Source organism: Archocentrus centrarchus, chromosome 7 (genome assembly GCF_007364275.1).
Source record: "Archocentrus centrarchus isolate MPI-CPG fArcCen1 chromosome 7, fArcCen1, whole genome shotgun sequence".
In the NCBI taxonomy this organism is placed as follows: Eukaryota; Metazoa; Chordata; class Actinopteri; order Cichliformes; family Cichlidae; genus Archocentrus; species Archocentrus centrarchus.
The window spans coordinates 17,538,591-17,553,715 of NC_044352.1; the positions used below are offsets into that span (position 1 = coordinate 17,538,591).

The 15,125-nt window shown below is 39.5% G+C and overlaps 1 protein-coding gene across 3 annotated transcripts in view; it reads right to left on the reverse strand.

The window, feature by feature from the left end:
* The window catches only part of kcnd3 (potassium voltage-gated channel, Shal-related subfamily, member 3), a 111,158-nt gene extending 108,088 nt beyond the window's left edge, over positions 1 to 3,070 (reverse strand). For 2 of the 3 annotated variants that reach the window (XM_030734415.1, XM_030734412.1), the window contains exons 1-3: positions 2,970 to 3,070; positions 2,761 to 2,850; positions 709 to 1,938 (exon numbers count right to left, since the gene is read on the reverse strand). In XM_030734415.1, coding sequence (XP_030590275.1) covers positions 709 to 1,811 — 1,103 coding nt within the window. In that variant the 5' untranslated portion in view covers positions 1,812 to 1,938; positions 2,761 to 2,850; positions 2,970 to 3,070. The remainder of the gene's footprint in view (positions 1 to 708; positions 1,939 to 2,760; positions 2,851 to 2,969) is intronic. The other variant, XM_030734413.1, reaches the window with a different exon arrangement.
* Positions 3,071 to 15,125: the final 12,055 nt, after the last annotated feature.

Here is a 15,125-nt window from a genome sequence, read left to right on the forward strand (position 1 = left end):
CTGCCTGTTACCTAAGTACAGCCACCGGTTTGACTCTTTGAATGGAGAGCATTCGGATGTTTTACATCAGAGTCTTTGAACCACAAAGCACTTCGAGGCCAGCGTATAGTAACTTATAAAGCGTGGAGTAGGAAGGCTCTCATTGTTTCATTTCATTCTGAAAGTGCATTGATGCTAACCACAGGGCCAGCTAGAGAGGTCTGTAATGGTTTGCTGTTTTCCTCCTATTTCCTATCTAATACTTTGGCTCACTAAGATGCTTTCAACTTTGGCAATCTCTCTCTCTGTCTCTCCCTCTTATCAGTGACATATAAAAGGCAAGCGATGGCACAGTCATAATGGATAGAGAACATCTTGATGGCTACTCTTCCCCCAGAAGAATACCATCAGTAAAAATACAGTGAGCAAGTTCACTGAAAAGTGCCCTTTCTCTGTAGTTTCTTATCATTATGCATAAAGTTTGCAAAGTATATCTTAGAAAGGGTGACTCAGACTTCTAAAGCAGTTATTGGTTTCTGGGCCACGAAGTCAGGCACACATTTCAAATCAAATCATAATCAAATATTTACTGACACAGGTGCAAATAGACACATACACAAACTTACAAATTCACACATACTTGCATGCGCAAGTGTGCACTTACACACACACACACACACACACACAGTCCTCACGACTAGATAAAAGAGGTGTCTGTTCTGCTCTTACCCGAGCGTTGTCATAGTAACGATGGTGTACCAGAAGGAGGCTGGGATGCTGGTGAATTTGCTGGAGCTTGAACCCTTCTCTGCGTAGAACATGACGGTAGCAAAGATAATTATGGCCATAGTGAGGGAGAAGAGGAGGAAGCCCAGCTCCGAGGCACAGCTCTTCAGCGTGTAGCCCAGGATGCGAAGGCCCTGCGAGTGACGGGAAAACTTGAAGATACGGAACACACGGAAAACACGGAGTGTCACGAAAGCACCGCTCACATCCTCGTTGTCAGTCATCACCAGGCCGATGTAGTATGGTAAGATGGCTACCACATCGATGATGCTCATGACAGATCTCATGAAGCGATAGCGGCTGGGTGCAGCAAACAAGCGCATCAGGTACTCCACGGTGAAGATCATAACACAGGCCGTGTCCATGCAGAAAAAGGCCACGGTGTAGCGCTCACCACATGGTACTTCCTTCTGGTTGGGCGCTGTGCCACAGGGCACTGTCTCTACCACATTGGTGATGACAGAGACAGCAATGAAGAAGCCAGTGACATAATAGAAGACAAGGGCCATGGTCGAAGTGTGAGGGTTCTCAAAAGCCCGCCACATGGTCTCCCTGAAGGTCATATTGGGCAGCTTGGCATCCTTGTTGTCCTCCTGGTCATCCATCAGACGCTCTGCATTCTCCCTCTTCCTGTCCTTGTACTCTTCATAGCAGCAGTCACCGATGATCTCTGGGACAATGCCAAAGAAAGCCAGCTCCTCATCATAGGAAGATATGCACTCGTAGCGTGGATAATGAAGCTTGCCTGTACGGTAGAAGTTGAGCACACTACGGAACACATCAGGGTCCCGGTCAAAGAAGTACTCTTTGGTCTCCTCATTGTAGAAGAATTCCTTCTCTGAGCTGCCCAGAAGTGTGTCTGGGTAGCGGTCTAGAGTGTTCCTCCAGGTCTGGAAACGGCGCCCACTGACATTAAGAACGATGAGCTCATCCTGCCTCTTGTTCTTTTCAGCAGGTGCTACTGGCATGGGTAAATTGGCCACAGGCATCCAGCCGATGGCTGCTGCCCGGGCAAAGGGAAGCCATGCCGCTACTCCCGCCGCCATGCTGTGTCCGGCTTGGGGCGTAGGGGGGAAGAAGTCCAGCACCTTCACAACCAGCTTGACTTCAGCTCATTTACCAGCTAAAGAGAAGAAAGGGAGGGAGTGTATGAGGATAGGAAGCACATGGGTGCTGTTTTAATCCTCCCAGGTAAGGAGAGTGAGATCAGTTGATGAGAAAACAGAAAAAAAGGAGGAAGATATGAGACACTTGAATGTTAAGAATGTAGAAAAAATAAGGACGAATGATGAGCCAGTGAAATAAAAAGATAAAAATGTAACAATGTAGGCAAAATTAACAGCATAACTCTTATTCTAACAAGGCAGAGGTAATAAAAGGGTATCTTGAAAATAAAATTAAACATCACAGTCAGGCGAGAAAGCTTTTTAAAAATATATTTCTATTTCATATACTGAGCTTTAATGTGATTACAGGGACATACTGACTTGCAATAAGCATCCTCTCTCTCAAGGCTAAATTCCTCAGCTCCCCCTCTGTAGAGGTACTGGTTAAGAAGCAGCCTTCTCTTCATAGTTTACTGCATCTTACAGCTTAAAAACTAAAAGCAGGCAAAAAATAACAGTATCACAAAACACCCTAAATTGCGCCATTTGATTGATTTATTTTTTTTAACTCTGGCTTTGGTCGTCCTAAAAGTGATGCAGGACAGTCAAAAACCTGTTGAGTTTCAAGTAAAAAAAAAAAAAAAAAAAAAAAATAAACAGCGGATGCATCTTTATTTTAGTCAAGATGAGTCAAACTACTTTATGATTGCTCGGATCAAATTTACCACCGTATCAATACGACTACTGAACAAATCAGTCTACATGGCTAATTGAAGACGCAATATTTGAAAGCCGGATCATTTCCCGAACTGGCTGACAACTAAAAGCATCGCAGGCCTATATTAGCAGCTTTATGCCGACTGTTGTGCTTGATGAGTCTACAACTCACCGATTCAAAATTCTCCATCCACACAAACGCGACCTTCTTCCAGGGCAGTTTAATGACAAGTCGTAGGTTTGGATATTTCTGAGAGCGTGTCTGGAAAATAAATAAATAAAAAATATCAGGAAAGAAGTTATTCAGCGCAGAGGAAAACCATAGTAGACAAAACACTACAGCCAACGGGGAAAGCGGAAAAGTACCGGTGACGGACGTACCACAGCTGTTTTCATTCAGTTTCCATTATGCGAGGGGAGAAATGATGAGAAGACTCCGCCGTGAGGACCGTATTACCTTGGCTTTTCGGGATGAGTAGTGGGAAGAGGAACGAAAGAGGAGGAGGAGGAGGAGGAGCGCCCTCTCTCTCTCTTCCTCTCGCTCTCTCGTTCTGCGCAGGGCGGATAGTGAACCAAAACTGCATTAATGGGAAGCTGGATCAGGATTTAGAACCATGCGCAGAAAATAAAGAAGTAAACGTCAAACGGCTTTCTTTCCCTTACACGAATAAGCCATCCAAATTGTACAGTATGTGTGTTCTGTTGAACCAGTATTATTTCTACATACAGTGCCAAAGGCAAGCGCTATCAGCTGATTTATTCACAGGTTTCATCCTAGCAGAGGCAAAACTAAGAATTCACAGGAGGCTGGAAAAACAGAAGAAGAGCAGTACACTGGATCAACTTTAATTAAAACACCAGTGGACCCCCCCCCCCACACACACACACACACACACACGGGCAACACAAACAAGCTGCAAACGTGGATACGCGGTCGGTCACCTTTTAAGTGGAAAACCAGCTGGTAAACAGTTGCTTAATTACTTCACACACAGTACTGCGCAAAAGTCTTAAGCCACCCCTCATTTCTTTGCATTTTGCTATGAAAGTGAGAAATCGGTGCAGCGATGTATTGAAGTTTGTGCAAGCATACGCAGAAAGGCAGCATATAAGGCAAAAACAGTTTGTAAATTCTTGAAAGTCAGTATTTGGTATGACCACCTTTACTCTTCAATACAGGCTCAACTCTTAGGCAAACCTTGTAATTTATTTAAGTAGTCATCGGGAAAAGTTCTCCAGGCTTCTTCAAGGATATTCAAACCTCTTCTTTGGATGTTGGCTGCATTTTGCTCTGGTGGTCTCTGACAAAATAATCCCACACTGCTTCAATAATGTTGAGGTCCAGGCTCTGAGGAGGCCAGTCCATGACTGATTATGTTCAATTTTATATTTTTCTAACCCTGGTATGCTTTTACTGCATTGCCATGCTGAAAAATAAAGCAACTGCCAATCAAACGCTTTTCAGATGGTTTTGCATAGTGGATCAAAATCTGATTGTACTTTCAGCATTCATGATCCATCCGTTTTTACAAGATCTCCAACATCACTGGCTGAAATACAGCCTCAAACCATGGCAGATGCCTGTAGACACTGTTGTATCTTTCTCCTGACTTCTTCTGTGCATATTGAATTTCAAATTTGCATCCATTATTTAATGTGTTGTCTCTAATTTTCAGTCCAATTCTTGTGTAACTTGGTATACCTCAGATTTTGCACCTTATTCTTCTTCCTTCCTATTCTGGCTTCTTGATAGTCACCATTTCTGATGAGGCTTTAGTGAACAGCAGATGGATCAACTCAACAGCCAGATGTATCACTCAGATTCTGTCAGGTCCTTGTTGGATTTTTTCCTATTTTTTAAGGACATGACTTTCAGATACTGTTCATCTGCTGTAGATAGTTTTTTTTTTTCTTCTTTTTTTAGGCCTGCCACTTCTTTTGTCCTACTTGTCCATTGTTCAAACATTTTAAGGACACACTGTACAGCATGCCAAGACATGCCACGTTTTCAGCTAATGGGAATCATCTTGATGGTGCAAAAATGCTATTTATGCCTGTCAAACGGCGTTATTTTTTATGGATTCAACTTAAAAGATGGGAAGAAATTATGAATTTTTGTGCCAAGCTGCTAGTAACACAGCCCTTAAAGACACTTTAAAATTCACTCTTGCCAAGTTGTTTATTATGTTTAGACACAACACTGGTTCCCTTGAGTTAGGTGCCTTTTTGTGCTTGAATGATTCATAGGTCAGTGTTTAGTGGCTTAACAAACAAACAAACAAACAAACAAACAAACAAACAAACAAAAACAGTCATCTGAAGATGGTCAGGGCACAAGCAGTGGATTGAAAATTAGTAGAAATGTAGCCGATGTCCAAAGAAGAACTTTGAAAGACCTACAGACATCAAAACAATAACAAACAAAATCTGGCTACTTTGAAGCAAAAAACAAAGAAATGAGGGGTTGCACATTACTGTATTGCCATATGCAGCTAATTTAGAATTGTGATAGATCTTCTGCAGATTTCGATGACCATTTTCTGCAGATTCATGATGTTGTCACAGTCATTTAATGCATTGATATAAAAACATCACTTGCAGTCATTTAATAAATACCTACAGACTTTTTGGTGAAACCTCATCAACTGGGAGCTGTTTTCTTGTTTTTGAATAGGAGATCTGGATGTGCACAAAATGTTTGAACCTGTGAAGTTAGTGCTCTGTGGATATTTGGGCTCAAGAACCAAGCTGACCCACGAGGACCTCTACTCTAGAGAACGATTTGATCCTACACACATCCAATAACATACTGTGAAGTATTTACCAGGGTAATAAAGCAGAGTTTTCGAAGTCAGCAAACATGGTAATATCTATAGGATATAAGGATGTAAAATTTTGCTGTTTTTTAGATCTACAGTCTCTGGGCTACCATACACCCTTATAGTTTCTGTTTGCATTCTTTTCTGTGGGCCTGGGTGTCTACAGACTCTGGCAATCATCTCTACATGTAACTTTACCCATGAAAGCAAAGACAAACAAAAGGGCTCTCAGAACAATCACTGTCTGCCCTGAAAACAAGGAGGTGCAGCACATACAATAACATTATTTCTCTGGACAACTCATTATATCCCCTGCTGTTGACAACAAACAATAGACTGCAGAACACTTGGTTCTCCCATTATAGTCATGGATATACAGTACATATGCAAAATATGAAAAAAGACAGTTGCACTCACCATGTTATTTACCATAAAGTCACCCTGTGAGTTTTATAGACCCTTGTTTGAAAATGACAAATTGCTGATGATTAATATTTAGACATGCAGCTGCACACATTACGCCACCCACCCCCCCCGTACACACACACGCACGCACACATGCACACACTTGTTTATGCCTCGCTGCCCTTGTACAGCTATCTTTAGAAGCACCTTTTGTTGGCTCAATTAAGTCCCTGACCGTAAACTGGCCCCTTGGTAAAATAACAGAATAGCCAAAATGACCTCACCTTGTGAAAAATATCCCCACTGCTTAAACTCAAGCTAGCTGTCACAAGAAGAGAAGTTCAAGAAAATGCACACAGGCACACACACACACACACACACACACACACACACACACACACACACACACACACACACACACACACACACATCAGTGCTCAAACACCTAAACACATACTGCAAGGAGACTGGCCTTTTCAATGAGTCTGTGAGTGATTCCAATAATTCAAATGTCACTGAATAACAAGGTGGGTTGAATTTCATGGTCAACTGCCTTCTGTAATTATCTGAAGACACTACATGGACATTAAAATTCTAAATCCTCTCTACCCTGCAAGGCTTCAAGGAACAAACTAGCTGTGTTTTAGTTGCAAAACTTTGTGGATTATGGGAGGGTTTGTTTAATAGCTGTGCTGCAAAAGAAGAGGTGCTATCAGTACAAAATCATCCCTGCTCCCTGCCTGCCATGATTTTTGACCTCTATGGGATATTACTATTCTACCAGTCAACAACCAGATCAGTTTCTTAGATGACCTCAGAAAAGTTGTGAAGCGTTACTGTACATAGTTTTGTTACCTTTAAGTAGGGCACTAGTAAAAAATTGATTTGACATTTTGGAAAATAACATTTTTTTGCTTTCTTGAAGATAGATGTATGGATTTATATGGCTTAAATTATTAATATGTACTGAACTTTAAAATTCTCTAGTTTTTTCTTTCTTTCTGTTTGGCTCCGTGCTTTCTCCTTTTAAAACGTAAGAATGGATTATGATGTCCTGACATCTAGGCTATATACACAATCTAAAATAATTTGTTTATAGAAGAGCAGAAGCCTTTGTGTTTATTATTTTATCATTTACACAATGAATAAGCTACTGTTACATATACAAACAAGCTGTATGTGAACAGACTGGGCATGTATCGTTTTGTTTCTGACCTAACCTTCCTCGCATGGATTGGTATCATAACCTCCTCTGTGAAAGGTATTACTTAAAGGGTCTTTGGTGATCTGACCTATGATCTGATGAGTTCAGATAGAAAAGCTACGGTAAAGGTGGCAGTTTCCTCCTCCCTACCTCACTGCTGTTACCTTGATAATTCTTCTGACTCCTGACTGCTGATGGCCACCTCAAGGCTGTGATAGTGGCACACACACACACACACACACACACACACACACACACACACACACACGCACACACACACACACACACACACACACACACACACACACACACAAAGAGAAAGAGAGACTGCCACAGACAGAGTCAGCGTGAGAGAGAGCTGCACTGTCACACATCAGAAAGTATTCAGTAAAATTAAAACAACTGCATATTCAGATGCACAACCCATATTTCCCTTATATGCACCTTTTTCACATGAGTAAATTCAGAGGTTTTTGTTTTGACATTTCCCTTGTTGCGCATTTGTTTGCTAGCTAGCTTCCTTGAGCTCACTTATTCGTTATTCATAAATTCCCCTGACCTGCCTTCTTAGTTTCTCTAATCCCCATTAGGTATCTGAAATCTTCCCTGGGGGATTTAGTCTCCGACTGTGGTGGAGTTTATCCTTGGTCTGCCAAACACTGACTTGGCAACCTCTCTGTCTACTGTTCAGGAAGGCAGTCATTGGCACAAAGGAGGTTATAGATGTGCTCTTGGCCTCCATCCAGCACACAAAAGGACTAAGACAGCACATCCACCATTCCAACCCTGTAAAATGTCACATTTTGCCTACTAATGCCCAAACTGAGACCAGGGGCACAGTTTTCTATAGAGCAGGCTCCACTTACTACCTCAAATGAACTTTTAATTTGATTCAGAGTGAAAGGTTTTCATGGTGTAGTGGTTAGCATTGTTGTCTCACAACAAGAAGGTTCCTGGTCTGAATCCCCTGGTCAGCTGGGGCCTTTCTGTGTGGAGTTTCCATGGTCTTCTTGTTCCCGCATGGGATCTCTGTCCTGGTACGCTGGCTTCCTCCCACAATCTAAAAACATGTTAGGTTAAATTAGATGGTCATTCTATACTGATTGTGTGGTAGAGGGAGTGGTTAAATATGCATAGAATAAAGCACTGTATAGATGTATGGCTAAATGTGACCTGTAGTCTGAAGCAGTCCACAGTAACAGCTCAGATTTTAGCAATAAACAGTGTTACTATTTACTATTTACTAAAATATTGTCTGTGTTTGTTCACTTAATCCCAAATAATGTTCTTAGGTACACCTCCAAACAAACAAAAAACATGAATATTTTATAATTTACTCTGTTTCAATATAATTGCAAAGTTGGAGGAGCTGCTGGCTCTGGGTTATTTTCCATATTTTTCCCCTGCTTGGAATTGTACTTTTAACAACAACCACAATGTTGTTGAACACAAACCCCCACAAGTCTTGTGGAAAATACACAATAAAAACACCTTTTCATCTGCTGTGGTCACCAGTTGCCCATTAATAATATAGTGTCCTGAGCGAGGGATGGAGAAATTTATGTTTGTTGAAGCAAATCTTGATCTGTCACTATGAATTACTCTTTGTCTGATCCATTACCAAGAAATCAGGTTGTCTTTTATTTATCTTCATGTTTGATAAGCAAAGCTGTGACAGCTGTGAAGCAAAGCTCTGTTGTCTTGATGAGTGTTGCTGCTTGATACAATATCATGAAATACGAACATAATGTGCAAAGATTTAAACTTATGTTACGATGTTCTTTAGTTTGACAGAGTATTTAGTTCTATTGTTTGTTACTCACAAAAGTACTGCAGCTACACTAATATGTGACTCTAGGGACTGTAAACCACTTCAGGTAACTTACAAATAGAAATAAAGATTGACACTTAGAAACAGACATCTGAAACTGTTAAAGAAGATCACACATACAAAAAATGACTAAGGAAATGCTGTAATTACATCATCTTCACTTGTATATATATATATATATATATATATATATATATATATATATATATATATATATATATATATATATATATATATATATATATATATATATATATATATATATATATATATATATATAAGATTAAGTAGTTTATACTAAGACAGGCTTACATAATGAGCAGATGCAAAACTGAACATTTTTTAAAAGTTTATCATGAAGAATTTTTTTTTTTTAATCAGCATGCTAACAATATCAAGTTAAGTCCACTTGGCTCATGTCTATGTTATGTAAGAGCACTAAGTATGCAATAGGCAAGCAAGCTGGAGAATCGTTTTCAGCCTCAGTTGGGCATGCTGGGAGAAAAGCCCTGAAATTCACCTCTGACTCTACTCCTACTTTTGTCTTTCATCACTCTAATCCTCAGGGCAGAGCAATCAGAGGTGCAAAGAGGTTGTTGATATTCTAGACATACACCAACTCTCACAGAATCTCAAACAGAAACACATACTCTCCACATAGGCAGACAGTACAGTAGTGTGTTGTAATTTTCTCACGGGGTGAGGTTGTCAGTATTCTTTCATCACAGTTGCATATGCACTAAAGACTGTATTTCATTATTGCCAAGTATTTCCTAAAGGCAGTACAACATGAATAATTAAGTATATATATATATATTCTTTTCACCTAGGTACCAACTTTGGCACCTTATTTTACTGTGTATTTTAATTTTAAACGCCACTTATGTTGATGAACTAGTCTTTAAACCAACCAGTTTAATTACCTGAAAAAGGATCATCTAGTGACTGGGCCTTACCCTGTTCGGTCTGGTCAGGCAAAGCTCAAAGAAGCAACACGTCCAAACAGACAGGCCAAGTGGAGCACGGAAACTTGGTTGTGGGAGGAGGTTGATGAGGCCATGGAGCAAGACTTTTGGTTGGCCTTGAAATGATTTTGGTAAACTGTTAGGTGACTCAGGAGGAGAAAGTGGTGTTCTGTTCACACTTTGTACAGCAGTGATGGGGTGCTGCTGACTTTAACTGAGGATATAGTTACAGTAGGTGGTGAAAGGAATACTTTGAGGATCTCTTCAATCCCACTGACTCATCTTCCATAGAAGAAACAGAGTTGGAGGACAAGGGGGATAAGTTGTCCAGGACTTGCCCATCTCTCCTTGATGGCAGGGTACCTGGGTGGCTGAGATTTGCCATAAGTTTCTCAAGACTTTGGATGTTGCTGTCCTGTCTTGGCTGACATGCCTCTGCAATTGGCAGACTGGAGTGGTTGCTCCTCTTTTTAAAAAGAGGACTGGAGCATGTCTTCCAAATTCAGAGGGATCACACTTCTCAGCCTCCCTGAGAAGCTCTATGCCAGGATACCGGAGAGGAGAGTCCACCTGCTGGTCGAACCTTGGGTTCAAGAGGAACAAATGAGGTTTTTGCCCAGGCTGTGGAACACTTGACCAGCTCTTTATCCTCTTAAGGATATTGGATGGTGTGTGGTAATTTGGCCAACCAGTCTACATGTGTTTTGGGGATTTGGAGAAGGCATTCGACTGCTTCCCTCAGGGGGGTCCTGTGTGGTGTACTTAAGGAGTTTGGTGTATCTGGCTCATTACTATGAACCACCCTGTCTGTGTACAGCTGCAGCTGGATGGATGGCTTTTTTTTTTCCTTTTCTTCTCTTTTTTTGTTGCTTTGTGTTTTAAACCTTGTAAACTACAGCCAATACTATGGCACTGTGAAATGTAAGATAATCTTAAGCTAATTTTCTAGTGTTGCTTACAGAACATTGTGTGAGAACATGACTAATTCATCATAATGATCTCAGAACATGATTTAAAATACATTATCAAAATGGCTTTTGTCTCTATAAGAACATTAACTCTGTAACACCAAGTGTATCATTTCTGATACATGAGTTTTTGAGACCTCTTAATTATCTGTGTGATTTTTCTTTTCCCCAGAAACCCAAATAAATTGCTAAAAAAAACCATGTCAGATGTAACAAAAATGATACGAAATAAAGCTCATATATTCATAACTTTTTAAAAATTTGCCAGAAGGTTCAACAAACACTCCACTTTTAAAAAAATTTGAATTTTATGGCAATTATTTAATGGTTAAGGCTTGATAGGGTTAAGGGTTACAATGACTGTGCATTAGTCCTGCATCTCCACTGGTTGATTTTCTTGCTATCTCTTGCTTTATTCAACAAACTTAATAAATATTTAAGGAAAAACAAGAAATTGATTAACTCAGATATTATCTACACTACTAATGCCATAAAAATATGGGACATTTTCTACAGTGATATACTCTTCTTTCTTAATACCACTGAAGGCTGTAAATACTGCAAGGAAAAGACAAAGCACTGTCTTGTACTTTTGCTTTTAACACCAGGAATTTGACTACTGTACAATCCTATGGTATTATACTGCATTTTGGTAACACCATCCTTCCACCCATTTTCTTAACTACTTTTCCAGTTCTGGGTTGCAGGGAGAGAGAGAGAGAGAGAGAGAGAGACAGAGAGAGAGAGAGAGAGAGAGAGAGAGAGAGAGAGAGAGAGAGAGAGAGAAATAAAGAAAAAAAGAGAGAGAGAGAGAGGGTACACTCTGGATCAGTTGCTAGTTTATCAGTGTATCTATAATTAATAAATGAAAGTTACATAAGTAATGAAACTAGATTTTTTTTCTTTTACACCTTTGATAACTTTTTTTGTAAACAATTCTCTGGATGGTGATTTTAAAGTTGTAGTGGATGTTTATAAAACTTGACAATTATGGTGTAAATAAACATAGATTGTAACATTACTCATGATTAATAAACATTATCAGTTATCATTTCATTGTTTGTTAAGAGTCAAATCACAATTGACTGAAGTTTAATTAAGTATTAGTTTTTCAGTATTTATTTATTTACAAGAGATTGTAGCTCTAACTCCATATAAAGATCTACAGGTCTTTGTTAAATTACACCAGTGTTATGACAGTCTTAAATAGTAAATATATGGTTTATATATTGTATTATACTGTAAATATTGTAATCTATACTGCAATATTTTTACAGTAAGAAACTGCTGTTGTTGCTGTAGTTTCACAGGGCATTTTGTTACAGTATAGTGTAGATCAGGACCACAGTGGCAAAAGACTAAACAGACTAGCTCCACAAAAACCTTGTCAAGATTCTAGCAGGTGTAGCAACTTGGAGTTAAGATATGGAGTCCTGTAATACGTCCCAGATCAGAATGAGAGTCCGTTAGCTTAGTTGTGATTGATAGATGCCGAAGGCAAAGTGGTGTTTTCTCAAGAGCTGTGGGAAGCATGCATGGAATTTTGGTTCAACATTTATAAACCACACAAGTCCACAGAGCAATATCCACTGAAGCTAGTGCATCTAATGACTGAAAAAACACAAAACAAAAGGAAAAACAAAGAGAGAAAAACTGTATCTCATCTGCTCAGAAAAACTGTTTAGTTACATGGGACCATCGGCTTTTACATCACCTTTAAGAACAGGCTGATCCTCATCCCAGTAGTGTTAAATAACCCCAGTAAGCAGCCTTGAAGTGCAGAATAAAATCTTTGGCATCAGAAGTTTGGTAATCCACACAAACATCAGAAAGTTTACTTTAAAAAAACTGAGGGAAAGAGGGTACACAAAACACTTACTTAAAAAGCAATTGTATCTCTTAGTATTTCTCCTGAAATTCAGGGTTTGCGTGGCATTTTAAAAGCAGGGTAACTATTATAGTAAACCATAACCATCCAGCAGTCACAATACAAAATCTTTTTCTATTAGTTTCAGTACTTAAGATATTGCTTTCATTGCTTTATGACAGCACGTGTAGCTCAAGATCATGTCTTCCATGGAGTATTATTCTCCAAGCACCAAGTGCATGTCAAAGCCCTACCACCACCTGGACTGTACATTGAGCAGACACAATTTTCCCATAATCAGTCAGAGTCAGTGTTGAACAAGGAGCCAGAGGGATACACACTGAGAGCAGTTTTCACTGCAAAACACAAACACACACATATCCATACGACAGCATGCTTTACTTTACAAGGACTGGGATGAAAGACAGAAGGCAATGTTTCAAGCTTCAGTCTAAACGCATTTCACAGATAATTCACACAAAGGCTCTGATGGGACTAATATGGTAAAACTATGTTTAATTTAAAAAGGATAAGCGGAAGAAAATGGATAGCTGGATAGATGGATTTATATAGTACATTCAAATAGTAGTGCCACAGTACAAAAGATCTGACTTAGATTTTTTTTTCATATGTCATGTATGTAAACTTGTGACATGACTACTAACTGTATTTTACAGTTATTGTTTTAGGCAATTTGAGCTTTCTAACTCTAGGGATACCAGATTACTACCTGATCTTTTTTTTTAACCCTTATTTTACCAAGTAAAATATTTGAGAGCCAGTTCTCATTTACAGACATGACCTGTCTACAGTACCAGTCAGAGATTTGGACACACTCACCCATTCATATGAATGAATGGGTGAGGAGCAGCATGAACTGGTACTAAATAACCATTACTATATTGGCTGCACTTTCCAGGTAGTTACAGATTCATTCCTTTCTGTAACACAAAAGTTCTAGTGAGACCAAGGTGAACAGAGAGCGATATTTCTCCCTTTCTCCTTCCCTAGTCTTTGTGACTCATCTCTAATGCTTCTAAATAAGATTAATAGAGTTCAGCTCCCATCCCAGTGGCTCCTGCACATCTGCAACATACACAATCAAACACCATAGATACCAAGGACCACACAAATCACTTTGCTGGTTTTAGGCTGAGGAAATCCATCAAACAGACATAAAAGAAAGACATAGCCCTTTAATTCTGTCTTTGACACTTTTGCCAATCCCAATAGTCATTAAGCCCTGTGCATTGCAAAATAGAAACTTGCTGCTTTGCCTAATTAAACTATTCTCTTTTCAAGGGTGGTTGTTTCTTTTTCATTTGTATTGAGTTGGGAATCTTCTTGGATGATTACTTAAGTACCTGGAACTCCACTGCATCCTAATGGTGATGATGAGAAGTAATCACTGAAGGTTAATAAGGGTGTACAGCACTAATCAGGGCAAGTCTGTCTAGTAGAACAGTCACTGCCTCCTAGCTTCTTATTAACAAAGTCATCAAGTAAAGAAGAATAAAACTAAACTCTTGCAGTCAAATTTTTAAACAGAATAGCAAATTGGAGGCTGCTGATATCACTATTATTATAGACCTTTATAGACTGTAGACATGTTGCAGATGACTTTTATCAGGGAGAAGGTACATCCCATTTTCAGTGCTTCACTTTTACTGTATTGTACTGTACTGTACTGTATTTTATTCTGTTTCCAATCACTCCATGCTAAGACTACACTGTAAACCCGGATAAGTTGAATCTACTTAAAAAAAACAAGGTAACTCGTTGCCTTAAATTTTTTAAGTAATGAAACAGTTGAATAAGTGCAGGGGACTATGTTCAATGTACTGGAGACATTTTGGAATGGTATGAAAGATCTAAGTTGAATGTACTAATAACAGAGTTTCAGTAACTGAAGATACTTAGTTTAAGCAATCACCACCCATTTATTTAACTCAGCCTGTTAAGTAAGCACTACTAATTGACCAAACTTATCTTTTATAGTTCATGAAAAAATAAAATGTCTTTTGATCAGTCAATTCCCCTATCCTTTTCATGGTCATGAGGGGAGTGGGGGCTGGAGCCTATCCCAGCTGACAAGGCAGTAAGATGCATGATACACCCTGTTGTAGGGCTGACACAGAGAGAGACAGACATTCACATCTGTGGGCAATTTAGAGTGACCAATTAACCTATCCCCAGTAACTGCACGTCTTTGAATTGTGGGAGGAAACTCATATAGGGAGAACATACAAACTCCACACAGCAAGAGGCCCAGGCCCAGGTGGAATCGAACCCAGACTATCAGATAGCTATTCTAGCTGTGAGGCAGCAGTGCTAACCACCACGCCACTGTGCTGCCCAGTAACAAAGATATTTTTTAGTGTTAAACTGTGTCTGTTTAAATTTGGTAAATAAACAAACATGATAAAACTCAGCCCTGCTGAATGCTGGTACATTAACATTTACAAATAACATTTGTCC